Source organism: Atractosteus spatula, chromosome 6 (assembly GCF_055471065.1).
Source record: "Atractosteus spatula isolate fAtrSpa1 chromosome 6, fAtrSpa1.hap1, whole genome shotgun sequence".
Classification (NCBI taxonomy): Eukaryota; Metazoa; Chordata; class Actinopteri; order Semionotiformes; family Lepisosteidae; genus Atractosteus; species Atractosteus spatula.
In genome coordinates this window covers 21,454,728-21,471,718 of record NC_142711.1, presented here as the reverse complement: position 1 = coordinate 21,471,718, position 16,991 = coordinate 21,454,728, and the positions used below count along the sequence as shown (strand labels likewise).

The following is a 16,991-nucleotide window of genomic DNA, read 5'->3' as shown; positions in this document are numbered from 1 at the left end:
TGACCATATTATATTTAACATTATGATACACCAACCTAAAGCTTATTGAAGGAAAACTAGGCATTTCATCTAATCATGTCACTGACAGTAAAAATACAAGAGGATACACATACAGTATAAACAGAAGTCCAAAACAGCTTATGATCTATCGATAGTTCACAACATTACTCCTACTATTACATATTCAAGCTTACCCAGAGCTGATCAGTGACAGCACTGCCGTCAATTATCACCCCTTCCTCCTATAAGTTGAAACAAATGGAAAATATTGCAAATAGTTGTTTAAGGACAGGTACAACCATCACCACTGCCCAGTGAAGGCTTTTTAGAGTCTCCAGTTGCTAGAACTTAAACAAGTGACCTCATGCATGTTTCAAAGGCTGAGTTCTCACATTCAGACATCTTCCCACTAAAATGCTTGGGCATAACACAAAAAAGTAGACATGCTTGTAATTTAAGTGGTCAACCACAACACATTTGGGCCATAAGGCTGCAGAAAAACAAACAGGGATTTTCAAGTTGCTACACCTGGCTAAACTTATTGGCTTAAAACAAGATAAAACAAAAGGTAAATAAAGAGCACCTTCTTGTTTTCAGCATTTTTTTCCTCTTTTAATACCTCATATTTCTTAATATTTCCTTTAAACATGCAGGTTAATTCCTCATTTCATGAGACAAAATCATAATCACGACCCTAGCGATGAACATCTAGCATTCCATTTACTAGTTGATAAATTTCACCGGCAGAGTACAAGTCCCCTTTCTGGATTTAGTTTTTCTGGAGTCTAACGGCCACTCTAATAGGAGAAATGAGAAAGTCTTAAGAACTCACTGGTATCTCTATGGCTAAAGTTTTAAAACTTTAAAAGTTTAAAATTAAACTTACCAAATCGTCCTATAACAGAAGTGGAAAATTAGAGTTTTTTCCCCAACAAGATCAGAAAGCCTCATTTATACAGCATGGAAAAAAGCTATAAACATCTGAGTGCATCCATGCTGTCCAACATAAGCTTTAAAAGAGCACCTAACATTCTGCAGGCATAGAGAATTAAACAGAGGCAAGACTAATCTTACTCGTGGAATCAGTTGCATGGAGACTAAAAGGATTCTATTAAGACAAGCTACTCGTCTTGTTTGACCAGATGGTTTTGTGTTCTCTCAAAAAAAAAAAAATGTTCAGTACATTTCCGGGTTTTAACCATTTGATTTTATTACAGCAATTCCCGTTTCCTCCCGATGTTGCTCGTGATGTTTTGATGGCTTCATATAATGAATGAGAACCACACCTGCGGTCAGGCAAGAGGGGTTTGTCTGAACATATCGATGAAAACGAAAAAAAATTTGACGGTGGTCTTTTTAACCACTTCACAACAACCGCAACGGTGATCGTGCCTACAGTAGTGTATCAGATTGCACCAAGTTCATTTATACCAGTTGGGGAAAAAAAAAACATTTCAATAATATTTTGAGAAAACAATTTTGCCTTTTAAACTACACAATGACCAGAGTTTAAACTCCTGGCATGAAGCCACACAGGTAGCCCAAAAGCAGAGAAGTACTAGGGGTTTAAAGGGTGCGTGTAGTAAGAAGTGTAAGGGACTTTAGAAGTTTTAAGTTACTTACCGAAAAGATGTAACCACTTCATATCTAATTTGATATTGATCACTAAACAAATCAACAGGCCTTGTTATTCACAACCCACTGCCCCAAGTTTTTTGGCCACACAGTACCGTACTTTTCAAAAGACTAGTGAGTCCTTTTATTTTACATTTATAGCTTGCAGGACTGAGGAACTGTATAGAATTACACTTTCCATGCAGAGTTTGGAAATTTAATTTATTGAAATTAAAATAAAACCGTACAGAGACAGACAAAAGACAGATGCATGAAACAAAGCTGAAAGCATTCTAGGAACATGGAAAGACAGATCAGAAACAAAAGCGAAGCATTGCTCGGGTCTACCTTTACACTGAACATTTTTCAACTTGTTCATATATTTTGCTGTAGACTAGTTCAATCGGACGGATACTTTTACTCCAGTTTGTGTTGTATAATAAACTAGATATGAAGATATAATAAACATGATTATCTTACAGGAAAAACACTTTGGAGATAAGTTGACCTACAGTACTACTGTTAAACTACAATGCTTCCATCCGACAAAAACTGCATTTAAATTTCCTCTCAAGTTAATCATATTTAATAACCACCAAAGTTCATCTGGTGGCTTTTAAAGCTGGTAGCTCTGACAAAATTAAAACCTAAATTGTCAAGCATATTTAATTTTAAATATTTTAAAGAAATTTTCTAAAATTCTTCAATTATAGTACCACCAAAATAATAATAATAATAATAAAATAATAATAATAATGGAGACGGGTCAGAAATAGAGATAGGAAGCTGATAAAGTGAAGATAAGTTGCTTACAATTTAAAATACAGAAAGCACATAAAACAAAATCATGGAAGACTTCTAGAAAGTGGAAATCAAACCTCCCCCAGTAACCCTAAAACTGCAACATTCACGTTTGTGGAAATGTGAAATACAATTAGACGTTGCTTACTTCAAAGCTTATGTATCGTGCTCATCAGAAATTTTAAACGTATAATTTTTTCCCCACAAAACAGACTTACTGTACTGTAAGTGAATGATCTGATCTCCCAGGCTTAAAAAGGATAATTACCTACTGCATTTGAAATGCACTAACTTCCATGTGACAGGCCAAAGGTGACATGGCACAATTCTCAACCCCATTACACACTGGTGGTTCACAGAACAGGTTATATTAAAAGGTGAATTATCTGTGCAGCAATGCACTGTAGATAATGTAAATCTCTTAGCATGCTGCTAATGATGCCCTTGAAACAGCCACTTTTAGCCACCTTTGGGGAAAAAAAGTATAGTAGGAGTTTTTTTTATTAATGGATTATTGCATAATATTCCAAAATCATGAAAAACGAACAGTTTTCCCAGAAACATTTTTGCATCTGGTTGAAAAGGAATACTCCTGAAACAACATTTAACCTACTGAAAGTTACCATGATCTAGTCAACATCACTAGTGGCATTTATTGAAACCTCCTTAGGAGAATAATCCACTTCATAAAAGACAAAGACAGTGTTAAGACTGCCCCGTGACCGAAATATGAACCTGGATTAAAATCCACTTTGTAGATGGTTCCTGAAAGAGAATTCTTAAATTATATGGTAACAGCCAATGGGTTAAAGGTTTCTATACAAGATAAGATCACTTTATTAGCCCTATACAATTTCTTGCATTAGGAATTTGTCTATTCGGATACCCCAGCTTGCTCTCCATGAGACACACAGACAGGGAGAGAAGCCTGGGGTCAGAGCGCAGGGTCAGCCATTTATACAGCGCCCCTGGAGCAGTTGGGGTGAAGGGCCTTGCTCAGGGGCCCAACGGAGTAGGATTCCTCTGCCGGCCGCGGGATACGAACCAGCAACCTTCCAGCCACTGGCACAGATCCTTAGCCACAGAGCCATCGCACCGCCCCTATGTATGTATGCGTGTTGTAAGGATTTTAACTATACATATAGTACTACAAGACATTTTTTATAATGTATAGTTTTGCTTTGATAACCTCCAAGGGAGTTTCATCCTTAAAAAGCATCAGCTGTGGAAAGACACCTGCTTTATTTTTTTTTAATAATTAACAGGACAAGCACAAAATACATTGAAATTCAGACGATTCCATACATTCTAATTAGTATTCCACACTTATCACCTGTGAAATGTCAGTACTGCAACAATACACATTTTTAAAAGCACTACAGAAAATCCTATGGAGCCGATTACAGAACAGAACCCAAAGATGATCCTTGAAAGTACAGTATCTTCAAAACATTCATTTTGACGGATACCATAAATCAACCACAAATTGTGTTGCAATCCGTTTTACTACTGTGTGCAGTACTAAGCCTAAGGTCTGCCAGTCTTGTAATGCTGGATCAAATAGACAGTCCTTTCAAGCAGCATTTCTATCAATGTGCAATAACGTACATAATGTGCAAAGCCCAGGACCTGTGGAAACAGTAAACCCAAGTAATGGCGTAGTAAGTCTGAAAATACAATTCTCAAGAGTCACAAGAGATGTTATTTACTGGTTGATTTACTGCTAGGGGAATGAGAGCTGAAACATGAAGGATTACCATTATGTTCAAATATTAACATGGTGGATAGCTATGGTAGGAGTGTACTATACAAAGTTAATGCATGGGGAGGTCCTACTACCAATCCAAAGAAAAGAATTCTAAACAGTAAACAACCATCTTTACAATGTGAGCTTCCATTATGTCTGAAACCTCCGTATGAAATCCACACAACGTACCAGATTTTTAAAATGCAATTGGTCCTTACTGATATTGTAAAACAGGATTGGTTATCATTTGATGTGGCAGTCAATAGCTTGAGGGTAGCATGCTGTTCCCTCGGGTTTCAGAAAGTGAAACTGCGTCACAGTACCCACTTCCACCTAGAAAAAACATTTCGGTTCTGGGACTTCATTACCAGGTTCAAACAAGCCACCATGTACTGTTGTCATACTGGTTTCAGGGAACGCTGAATGGTAAGGCTACAACAGGTTTTCACAGCTACACAATTTAAAATGGCTTTCTGGTGAGGCTGCAAAGAGATCTAGGCATCTATCTAGACATCCCATGTACTACCTGTATATCAATATTTTCAAACAATTTCAACATTTCTATTGACTAGTATTTCAAATAAACCTCAGTCCCTGACCTCAGTGCTCATGCAGCACAAAAACTTTCTTCACCCCACCACAACAGATATAAAGCTTAGTGTACTTGAGCAGTAAAGCTGCCCCCAGGAATTCCTGGAATAAAACCCACCTCCCACGACTAATACAGTTGGATACACCAGGAATGAGCTGGATACTTGCCCTAACAATTAATTGTTAGTCAGACATCTTGCTACTTTAAAGGACAGATCCGTAAAACTGAAAAAATAAATCAATGTTACTATATTGACTGCATGCTATTCATCACTGGGCAATATTTAAAAAGTATATTTCTTCCCATAACGGCAGTCAATATACAAAAAGGGTAAACTACCTGGTCAACTATGCTACGACATCAAAACAGTGCAGTAGTGGTACAGTGTATATTAATAAGGCAATTTCTCAGGTTTCTTATCCTTGAATGCACCACCTTATCAAAACAACCATACAACTTTCACTGGAAAAAAGGCTAGACAGAGAAACAGATGCAGATGTCGAATGACTATGCTCAAGGAAAATCTTATAAACCTGTTGTCGGCAAAAATCTGAACTGCGATGTCTTGCTACTTCGTAAAAAAGATCCAAGAAACCAGCATTACATTTCCTCCATGTTATTCATTACTGTACAATACAAAGTGGCAAGCAAACAAAATACGGACAAGTTTTAAAAAAAGCAAATTCCCTTGGGTATTCCATTACTGAAAGCTGCATCGCTGCATTGCCCTTTTCTACACTAAAGCTTCTGACACTTCAATCTGTGGAAGGGGCAATCTTTCAGCAGTTTTTGATATAGAGAACACTGGTCCACAAATATTTACAGTCTTGGGATTCTGCTTGGTGTTTACACTGAGCCTTTCCAAATATGATAACAGTAATATGTAATATGATACAGTACTGGCGTAATGTTATACAAGACCTGAATGGGTAAAACAAGCAAAAACATACGTTTTGTAAATATGACTGGGTATTTAAAGTTAATCACGTACAGTATGTCATCAGATTTCTTATGCTGTACTATTTCCAAATGGTTGTAGTATCTGTCATGCCGTGTTCTCAATGATTGGTAAGTATTACCTGTACACTGGATATTTGGAAGAAAAACAACGGTATGATGTGTGAACTCTAGCCTAGCCTTAAAGCTCGTCTGCCGAAAGCTTACTTGCCGAGACGGAGTGACCAGACATCCTGCTCTGGTATCAGTAACTCGTACTGTATTGACAAATCAGTCTGAGAAGTAACACTTTGTTCCTGGCAAAGGCACAAAGAGATTTATTTCAAACCAAGACTTCTTAACATTGCAATTAAACCCCTCTCCCCCTGGGCTCACTGAGCACATTTAAAAGGTGGACTCAACCTCGTTACTACTAATGTAAATTAAGGGTTACAGGCACAAAAACTCCAGAATATGCAATGTGTTGGTGTATGATCTGTTGCATCTGATGGAGTCTGCCTTATAGTATCTCCGCAACCTTATACTCCCACTGTTCATGTCCCATGGTCATCAGATACTGATCATGCCCTCAAACCAGGTTTAGTATACGTGATCAAGTCTTTTATGTTTACCCAAGTTGCAGAATTTGCCCCATCAATTTGAAACAGATTTTATTTTACTTGCATTTATTAAATGCAACTGCTGTACATGCAACCTATGTACTCTTAAATTTTATATGTTGCCTTGCAATACATAGCAAAAAAATGAACTTTGAAAGTACAGTACATCAAAGAACTACCTACTGTAATATAGGAAGCAGTGCAGAACTTTAGGAAGCCAATAAAGACTAAATAAAGAGGGAGAAGCAGCATCTTATGACCTATTTAATGCACAAAGAACTTTAACTAAAGGTACATATGGTAAGCCTGTGTACAACAATTCCATACAGAGCTTTGCGTGGGTTTTAAAAGATTTTCAATAGGAGTCAGCTCAATAGCAACAATCAGCTTTCCTTAGTCATGCAGATGGGCTTATTTTTTAGTAGAGGTGTTAAGGAGGTTTGATTATCCACTTGCTGCAACAAGTCAGGTTACCTTCTTTTTGAAGCTCTGCTCAACCTCCCAAAGCTGCACGTGATGCTCTGCAACGGCCACTCGGACAACATCCTGCTTCTTGTTGATCCTGTTTCTCCAGTCTTCCTCCCCACTCTTCTTTAGCAGAGCCAGCCTAAGAAGGAAGAATATGTGGCCTTAATTTTCACCGAATGCCTCGCTGGGCTTCAATTCATAGCTGTTTGACAGTGTTTATACACAGCGCCGGTCGTTTATGGTAAATGGAAACAGAAGACACTCATAAGGTAGTCAGAGGCAGAATAATTACTTTCTGCAACAAAGTGCCTTTGTACTTAATTTGGGGGGGAAAAAAAGGAAAACATTCAATGTTAACATCTTAGCTTTTTTTTCTATTATGCATTTACAAATTGGCAACAGAACTGTTAGATAGCTTTACTTACGATATGAATAACCATCAGTGCACAAGTCAGAATACCACATCAAGGAAATTTAAAGGATTTCCAGTCAACACAGAAAGTGGATCTGTTTTGGAAGACTGACGTATACATTAGGCGACTACTTACAGACTTAAAAGGAGAAGCTCATATTCTCATCTTGAAAACATACTGGTTATTTCTGGGCTACACCAAATATAAACATGAACGCAATTTATGTAAAAAATGTTTAAAGATTCTCTTTTGCAAGTTTGACTTGCCAGGGATGACTCTTGGCATCTGTTGAGGTGGATAATATTCTCAAGTCAGTTTGCTACAAGCAGCTGAAGTGGATGGGACTGATCTCATCTGTGAACTTTATGTTGTACTTGTATTGTACTAACTATGTTTTTCAGATTAATGTTTTCTTATTTTTTTTGTTTTGCAGTAGTTTTGCATTGCAAGGTCCACTTAGATACAAACGCAATAAATTGACTACTGGAGAAACTTGCCACAAAGACTAAAAAAAACACCAGCTAGTATGTACTTTTGCTTGTTACTGTATGACCTCACTGATTACAGTTCCCAGGTCATTAAAAGTACTCCAGTTGGCCAGGACAAACACCAGCCTGTTCGAATACACAAAATGTTGCACGTTGAATGAAGAGTCAAGAGTGACTGGTGCAAAAATGAACATCTCTAAAATACTGATGACACTCATTACTGTAGGGTAAGACATACACCTTATTTTTGCACCTTAGGAGACAGAGCAAAAAAAACTGTTCATTTACTGGTGAAAAAGCCTAAAGTAATTCAGAACTGCAAAAGAACAACAAAAAATACTTAAGCACATGAAAAAGCATGACATTAAACATCTGGTATGAAGTATTTTAGATTTCTGTAATATTTGGATAGACAGTGCCTTGGATAAATGGCTACTACATTCTTAATATGTCTTTGCACTGCTTTAAAAGCTTTAACTCAAATTTTAAAATCCGTAAAATTCTGTCTTGATTCGTCATTTCACTGGAATAGTTTATTCTTGTGTACAGACAAACAGCTATGAGCTCTGACAGATTCCAAGGGAAAATGCATAGCAGTTACTTCCCCCCCCATTTATTTTTAACCACGCAATAATAGAATATCCTAATTGGACTCATACTTTACAATACACGACCTATGGTCATTTAAACACTCCTCTGCTAAATCACTTACAAAAATGTTTACCTACAGTCATTTGATAAAATCTCTTGACAAACATGTATGTCAATTTCTCATAAAGCACTCTATCACTTTGGAAAAAATATTCTATTGCAAACATTTTCAATTTCATTCAATGTCAAACTTTTCCTTTTCAATGATGGCAATTGATGTGAACATAGGAAAGGTCATTCATTTTATGAAGACGTAAAGTTTTAATAGTGAATGAAAGAGCTGTTTTTTGAAGCACACCAGAAACAATGAAGCAACCTAATTTCTTCCCAACTTGCAACAGAATGAGGTTAAAACACTCCTGCTGCCTCTCCTTGAACAACCGGTGTTAACTCACAGCACTGTTTCCTAAAATAAACCCCCTTAACTCCTGTCAAAACCACAAATGCAACCTACATTCTCACAATGAGAATCAAGGTGAGCACCATTCACTTACTGGAGATTACAACAGGAAAAAATCCTCACATCCTTATCATCAATTGAAAAACAAATTATATAAAAAAACGAATCAAAACTAAACTAGTTATTTACATAGCAGATTTTCTCCAATTTTCAAGAGGTATAAAAGCATAATTAAAACGAATAAAAAAGGGACAGTGAAGTCCACAGCCCTTCAATGTGTGCAAAGATCACAGAGCACTCTATGTGAATGACAATATGCAGGAAACAGACACACATAAAAGGAACTGCATGTAAGCAAAACTACTGGGAATGCAGCTGGAATATCCGCTGAAAAAGATCGAGAACTCAAAATTGAATTACCTCTCTTTGATGGACAACTGTTTAGTCGTCATGGTGTCGGAAAGCTCCTCGCTCCTGTCAGGCTCGTGTTCCTTGGCAGAGGGGAGCTCCGAGTGGATGCTGTTGCCTGCGCCTTCGCTCAGCTCTGAAGGCTGCAGTATTGAGGGCAGCACATTGAAAGACTGAGAGACACTCCTTGCTGTTGCAGCGCCGACTCGGAGGGAAGCACTGGGTTCCAGCAGCTCTGCACGCGGACGCACATGACACAGGACGGCGTTAGAAGATGTGCACACCAATACATAACTGTCAAGCAGCGGAGTACTGTATGTACAATCGGTGCACAAAGCAGAAAAAAGAGGCTGCAGTTTAGAGGTGCCTCAGCACGTGTTTTATGAGATCCAGTGGCTTGCATTCCTAATTGTCAGCCTGACTTTCATAAGATGGAATGAGAACTCCTAAGCAGCTATTTAAATAGGCTAGATTTCGGTATTGGGGTTAAAACCATATTGTCCTGCATGTTTCTACTCCTTTCCCCTCCTGTAGCACATAAAGCTTAATTCTCCAAGATGCTGCTCTGCGCAAACAAATGTTTTTTCTTTTGTATTACATGCGCGAGCACGTTAGGAAAAGGTCAAATGCTGAGAGTCATTGTTGCCGTCAAAAGTGAGCACCAAACAGGAAAACCATAGTGTCTGCTCTGACAAATAAGGGAAAGCCGACAACCACAGACTTCTGCATCGTAGCTGTAACAGACACTACTACAGGAAATGCCTTTACGTTTTGAAAAAAAATCTTTAAATAAGGCTGACGCACAACCACGATGACAGTCACAAAAACATATACCTGAATAACAGCTTTATGCATTTTAGTGACTTTTTGTCTGCTTCCCTTTGTTGTTAAACTGCACCAAGCCATGTCAGAGACGGCAATTAATCAAACAGAACAGCACTGCTTGTACCTCAGGTGAGAAAAAGAGTGCAAGAAATTACTTCAATATCCTATCTTGGACAGCAAAGCTCCCTGCAGCAAGTCAAGGTCACAACCGTTCATCTTGATATAAATGTAATAAAAGAAATCCATTATGCACACTACAAATGATACTTGTATACCTACAGTAAACGGTTTTCTAAGCCAAAACAGATGGAGGCACAGCCCAGACCACTCACCCGAGACAGCTGCCCTGGATTTTTGGACACTCTCAGACTCAAACAGCTCCCGTTGGGGGTGCCTCTCCTTCAGGACCCCCCTGGCCTCCTGCCGCTCCTGAAGAACGGCGCTGTCTGTCTTCAAGAGGCTCCGGGGCTCGGCTGCCGGCGAGGTGTCGGGGCTGAGCTGCTCCCTGCTGCTTCTTCTGGGAGGGCTGTGCCTCAGGGGCCGGATGTCCACATCCCACTCGCTCCCACCTGGCTGCAGGGGTCCTAGTTGCCTGCCGTCTCCGTTTGGAGAGCCGTGTTTTCTTCTGTAGCTGCTGCTGCTGCTTTCTTCTCGTGCTGCTCCTGTTGCCTCTTCCTGTCGCTGCCCAGCAGCTGAGTAGCTGTGAAACACGCCTTTGATTTCTGCTGCCTGCTGCTGCTGCTGCTCTGTGAAAGGCGGAGCTGCAGGGCTGTGGTACCTGGGAGCTGCTCTCTCAGGAGACTCGCCCGCGGAGGGCAGAGAGCTCTCGGCGGCAGCCGTAGGCTTCCCCCGGTGTATATCCCCTGCGTGGACGGTTGACACTGCGGCTGCCTGAGAAGTTGCCGCCGCTACCGACTTCACAATTGACGCTGGCAAAGGTCCTAGCTTTCCACCTCCTCCATTCTGCAGCTGTGGAAGGCAAAATTGACAAAACATTTCAGCTTTCATTAACAATCAGAGAGTAACTGTGCCACTTCAGAGAGTAACTGTGATTTAGCATCAAGATCGAATGCCACTTCATCATGCTGAGTAATCAAATTCGCATCACAGTGACTCATTTTACATCCTGTTGATCAAGCCGAGAGCTGTTTTTTTTTTTAAATAAAATGTTCTCGTAAGCCATGCTCATCATCTCTGCGGGTCACAACAACGCTGAGAGAAGCATCCAACAGGTGCTTATAAGGAAAGGTATGGACCTGGTTTAGACAACTGAAGTGTCTTCCAGACTGTTTAACATGTATGATGAGCACACAACCCCATCTTCAATGTAATATTTAATATTAATTTTTTGGTTGTTGCCTTATCTTATACTTTGATTTATTGTAACATGATGCTATCTCAAGCGATCCTTATCTTTCCGAACAAAGAAAGATGTTCCAAGTAGATGATAAAGTTACCAACCCACACAAATTGAGAAATCTATATTTCACAAAACATTATATCGATCGAGAAATCCTGTCTCCATGTGAAGTTTGGATTAGATCAGGTTTTCAGATGGATTCGAAAAAAATTGCAGCTGGCGAGATCAGCACTCTTTGTCCTGGTCCGCTTCTCCTCCTGTGCCATTTGCCCCTACTACATTCTACTGGAAACCTACACAACACAAACCAGTTGCTTTATACAAGCTTCCATTTCTCCATTCTGTTTCCCTATGTTCTCTTTAAATATTAAAAAAAAAGATTTAAATCACTCTGCCCTTTAGGGAACACCTTAACATCATTGTTTTTGTTTTTATGCTAGATTTTAGTTTGAATAGAAGTAAACATGATTTTTTCCCCATTCACTTTGCAGCATGCACTGCAAATACAGTTGACTTTACAAACCCTCTTCAGCAAGTTAGCAAAACCTCAAAAAACAGGTTTTAAAACAATCTTTTAAATGGTATTTAAAAATTATCATGCACTTTATGGGTAAAGCGCATCTTGAATAAAACAGATAATTACTAAATATAGTATATGTACTTTTAGAAATTCATATTTCTAGTTCTCTCATTACACTGCATCTAAATCCAGGAATGTTTCACTCAATAGACAATTGTTCTTGTTCAGGAATTAGGATGGATTACTGGATTACTCAAACTGAATAAGGAAAATTTCACTGTTTCAAGTTAGCTAGGAACGTCTGTTGTTTTGGCAATATGGTAACACAGGAAAAGGTGGGAGAGGAAAGAGATGGTTGGTGTTTTATTAAGGAAAGGAAAGCTCAAAAGGAAATGTTCCACAGGTGCTGTGGGTTGTGAACTTTCAGTATTCACTGTACTGTTATCTAGTCTCTCTGCAGATCAGCTATTACAGACTGGGCAAAAAGAAAGCAAGCCTACTTCAATCACTGAAACCTTAACTCATGCACTAATACACTCTGCCTAGTTATTCAAAAGTACAAAATAAACCTTTTGGGTAGCTTTGTCCTGCACACATTGGGTTTTTGAGCACAGTATACATCCTGATCAAAAAAGAAAAACAGGAAAGCTAATCAAAGTTTTCTCCTGTGATTCTGATCAGCTCTTTTTTCTCATTCAAAACAGATGCATAATGGGTGCAACATTTATCAGTTCATGCACAGATGTATACTGATGCACACAAGAAATGAAAGTCTTTGTTTTACCACTCTTTTTGAAAACTATTTACTTTGTAGATAGTAATCCCATATTCGTTGACTGAAGTATTTTAATCTTGCTTCATATATTTTAGTTCCAACATAAAACACCTTGACACTGTACATCAGTTGTTACTGTTCCCTGGGACAACAACATACTGAGAAAAAGATGATTCTGTATAAAACTGCCATTTAAGAAAACATTCTTATTAATAAAAGGAAAATAATATCCCCCTCAAGCAATGACTACTATGTAGCTCCCATCAGCATGACCAAAATTGAACTGCCTGTAAAACATTTTGCTATAAAAATAGAGCACACTGATCCAGAGAAACCAGGAAACCAGCCCTGAGTGGGGAAAAGAAGGGCTTCATCCTGGAAGGAAGAGGGTCACTGTACTGGGGCCAGGATTATCACATCCCTTTGATCCATCTGCACAATTGTTTTCAAACAGCAGCGGCTGCAGCTGACAAATCTCCAGGAAGAAATGACTCTTACATCAGCCCGAAAATGATCTGCATGTTTGAAAGCCTGACAGATTAGAGGCAAAACCATCTTCTGTGGGCCAGAGGTTATCTGAAGAGGTGGCAGAGTTATACTCACTTAATGTTATTTGACACACCTTGAGGAAAACATTTCTAAGGACATGGTGAGTTTTACGCTGCTGTTGCATTGTTAATGTCCACTGGCTGTGCAGGGTAATGGTGATGTGGGGAGGAATCTTGCTTAATGAGGACACCTTTGGAGCAAATCATGGCCAACCTTACTACTTAGAGATACATTGATGAAGTCCTTAAGCCAACAGTTTTTCCATTCCATAAACCAATCCAGCACATCCAATGTGTTGATTGCAAGGCTATGTAGTACTAGGATTACAGCGGCACAACAAAAAAAAGTTACGTCAAGGTTTTGCCTTGGCTAACCTCTTCTGAACCTACTCCAAATGAAGATCTGTGGAACCAACACACCAGCATCAAATCAACAGACGAAACTGTGACCAGTCAACCTTCTCTGGCTGGTGGCAGCTGTACAGGAAGAGTGGTGAAGCTTCCCCACCGCATTATGCCCAGAGGCTGTCTGGGTCTGTACTAAAGCAAGAAGTGTTAACTCAAGAAGCCCATAACCTAACCTAATGCCGTAAAGTTCCCATTTTGACAGTAACATGTTCCATACTGAATACAGATTGTTGGACCATCATTTTTAATTCATATTTGCTGTGATTGTTTCGATATATTTACAATACTTGGTTAAATCTATTGGGCCTGTACACAAATATCTACAGAAGAACCATGGCACACCCTGTGTATATGACATAATTGGCAGTCATGAAAAGTCTAATTTAAACCAACAATCATGGCTATTTTCAATTTAAGAAACACTTTGAGCAGCACAGGTATTAGAAGCAAACTGTTTAATCAGTACACATCTGATTAAGGATCAATTTAGTTTGCACTAATATATATATAGGATATATAATATCCTTATTTTTAATATAATCTTATTCAATACTTGGGGAAAAAGTCACACGCAAGCATGATTTTGGCAAAAAAAGAACACAGTGTAAGCACAAACTGCTGAGATAACTTACACTGCTGCTATACAGTAAAAAACAAAACAAGCAGTTCAGTCACAGTACTATATGCAACAGCACTACATGCAAGTGGCTCCAAGGGACGTCGAGCCTTACGTGAACAGAGCATAACGTTCTCTGCAGGTGTTCAGAAGTTTCACTGGTCGGTGGAGAAGGGCTTTTAGGTACTAGTTCCTGCACCAGAGATATTCTTTGGTCATTTATGGACATTGGTTTTCTCACTTTGCTTATTTAAAAAAGGGAATGCAAAGGCATTAGAAAATGTCAGGCGGCTTCCGAAGCTAATCTGTCTTTGGAGGAAACTAACACTTGCACGCTCTGAACTACAGTACATTAACACAAATAAACCAAATGATAAACGTTTAACATGTTTGCCATGAAACAGGGTCGGTACAAAGATACTATATGAAGAATTAATGGGAGAAACTAATTTGCTTGACCCATTCCCAAATACTTTGGTCTAAGTGCCCCCTGCCAAGATGGTTTTAACCGATTTCAATATTTATTCATGGGAGAAAGCACAAGTATTTAAATTACAAGCACAATGCAGAAGAGTGAGCCACCCCTCAACTCCTTCACAGCAGGAAAATCCTGAGGAACTTATTCCTCCTGCTTCACGTTTGTTATGAACAAGCTTTCCCTTGGTTAAGATATCTCACGTTTCATTTGGATCCACTTGTGTTTTGTAAGAGATGTGGTTTTACCGTATTGTTCACAGTTCTGAGGAAAAACCATAACTTGACAATTCCTTGTTGAAACTTGAGAACGGGAAGGGGAGGGAGCTGGCTGAATTGGTCCCAACGGCCCGAGGGCTTCATTTCCTTTGCAGGGAGGAAAAAAAAGCCAAGCAGGTCCCCACTCCAGTTTCAACAGGAAATTGTTCTTACACCACACAAGTTGGGAGTTTCCAAAACAACAGTCACTCTCCTGGGAACAAGAGTATGAAATTTTTGCCAAAAAACACCAACAGTTAAGTGTTATCAACAGTAACAGAACTGTATCACAAACTGCACGTAGCCTGTCAGTATTTTTCTCTCCTATCAGGCAAAATAGAAGTCTGTGTCGGAGAGGGCTCCAGTTTGGGGCTGTGTACCTGCTCCACCTCTCCCAGGGTGATGGGCTGCGTCTGGTAGCGGGCGTTGGCTCTCCTCTGCCGGATGTCAGTCCTGGCCCTGGACACCACTTTGGTGGCAGGCTGTGCCAGGCGGTTGAAGAGAGCCATCTTCTCAGCCAGGCTGAGAGTGGACAGGTCGGGCTCCTCCGACTCCTGCTCGTCGCTGGTTTTCTTGGTTTCCCCGGTCTCCCTCGCCTGCTCTCGTGGTAAAGCGCTCTGGTGTGAAGATGCTTGCAAGCTGGAGGATAAACCAAAGTTACTGGATGCGTGTTAGGGGAAAAAAAAATACATTCAACAGAATAGTCTACATTACAAGAGATGATCTTAGGCTCTAGGAGTTTGCCTGCAATCTCTTTTGTTTCGGCTCCATTTGCAGATAGAAGCAACACCTGTTTCAGTTACGTTATTTGAAGAAAGTGTACAAACACAGCAACAACAAAGGGTGTGAAGTAAATGATACTATACACAAGGTGGATGTCAAAGCATGCCCATACAGTATCTCTGTCTTACAGAAGACATTGTGAGAGTGTAACTGACCCCTAACTACCGTACATTGCTAGGGATGTGATTGGGTTCTACCCTTAAGACGAATTCTTATGGCTCACCATTGTAGGGTATTATTTCATTTAATAAACTACTACATATGCCAGAGCACTGAGGCAGAAAATGCCTGAAAACACTGCTTACACAAGTAGACAATGATATAATTAAGACTTAATCATGTAAAGGTAACAGTACTAGCCTGTCTTTATGACTGTTACCTTTTCAGTATAACGCTTCTAATTCTGAATCACAGGTAGCCACAGTGAGCAATGTTTTACTAAACCATGACGGACTACAATGCTTACAAACTCCTCAATTGTGGTTTCTTTGACAAAGCCTGTGGGGATTGCTACTACATCCGTGATTTGAGGGAGCAGCATCCTGCAGCAAGGCTTGTTTAAGCAAATACATATGGTTCGCGATACAACAGTTAATTAAATTAAAATGATACAATGTTTGTTTCTCACAAGGAGACAACCAGCATTTTGTTGCTCATTTCAAATTAGTCTCCTCATGTAGTGAATGTTGCTGCTGAATAACCCGTATAGTTTTTTTTGACTGACTTGCAAAGTTCTAATGATTTTTGCCAAGATTTTAGATAATGTCTCTAATCAGGGCAGGTGTGTGGGTACAGTATATGGAGCGGATTAATTCCAAGTGCAGAGTTCCACAAGATCCATTTATGCAAATAAATAAAAATGCCACAAGGCAGCCTTTACCCAAAACTAGATTTAATACTAGATACTGCGTAATGGCTGTCATCCTGTTTAAGACCTTTTCAAACTACAAAAACAGCAGGTGGCGCCATGTAGCTGAAAGAAAGCTCCAAGAACTCTCAATAAACAGCACTAAAGCACAGTAAAATTAATGTTGAGTCATTACATCAGCTTGCACGTATTCAAAATATTGAATTTCTGATAAGTTCATTTTGCTAACATGAGTAGGAGATTAAAAAAGCCATCTTTGACCAACTATAACAAAAACCTCTGAAACATTAAAATCTTAGATTATTTTTAAATAAAGCAAAATTCAGGAATGTTTCTTCAGGTGTCAAATTCACCCCAGACCTTTAAAATGAAAGTGGCTCTTTGAAACAAGGGCTAAAGAACTCTCCTTTGTGTCTGT

At 39.3% G+C, this 16,991-nt stretch overlaps 1 protein-coding gene across 16 annotated transcripts in view; it reads right to left on the bottom strand.

Moving 5' to 3' along the window:
• svila (supervillin a) overlaps positions 1-16,991 on the bottom strand; it is an 88,523-nt gene that overhangs the window by 26,791 nt on the left and 44,741 nt on the right. For 8 of the 16 annotated variants that reach the window (XM_088918266.1, XM_088918267.1, XM_088918269.1 and 5 more), the window contains 6 exons: positions 15,303-15,561; positions 14,306-14,383; positions 10,296-10,932; positions 9,151-9,373; positions 6,785-6,917; positions 195-242 (listed from right to left, as the gene is read on the bottom strand). In XM_088918266.1, coding sequence (XP_088774392.1) covers positions 195-242; positions 6,785-6,917; positions 9,151-9,373; positions 10,296-10,932; positions 14,306-14,383; positions 15,303-15,561 — 1,378 coding nt within the window. The remainder of the gene's footprint in view (positions 1-194; positions 243-6,784; positions 6,918-9,150; positions 9,374-10,295; positions 10,933-14,305; positions 14,384-15,302; positions 15,562-16,991) is intronic. The other 8 variants (XM_088918270.1, XM_088918273.1, XM_088918275.1 and 5 more) reach the window with 3 other exon arrangements.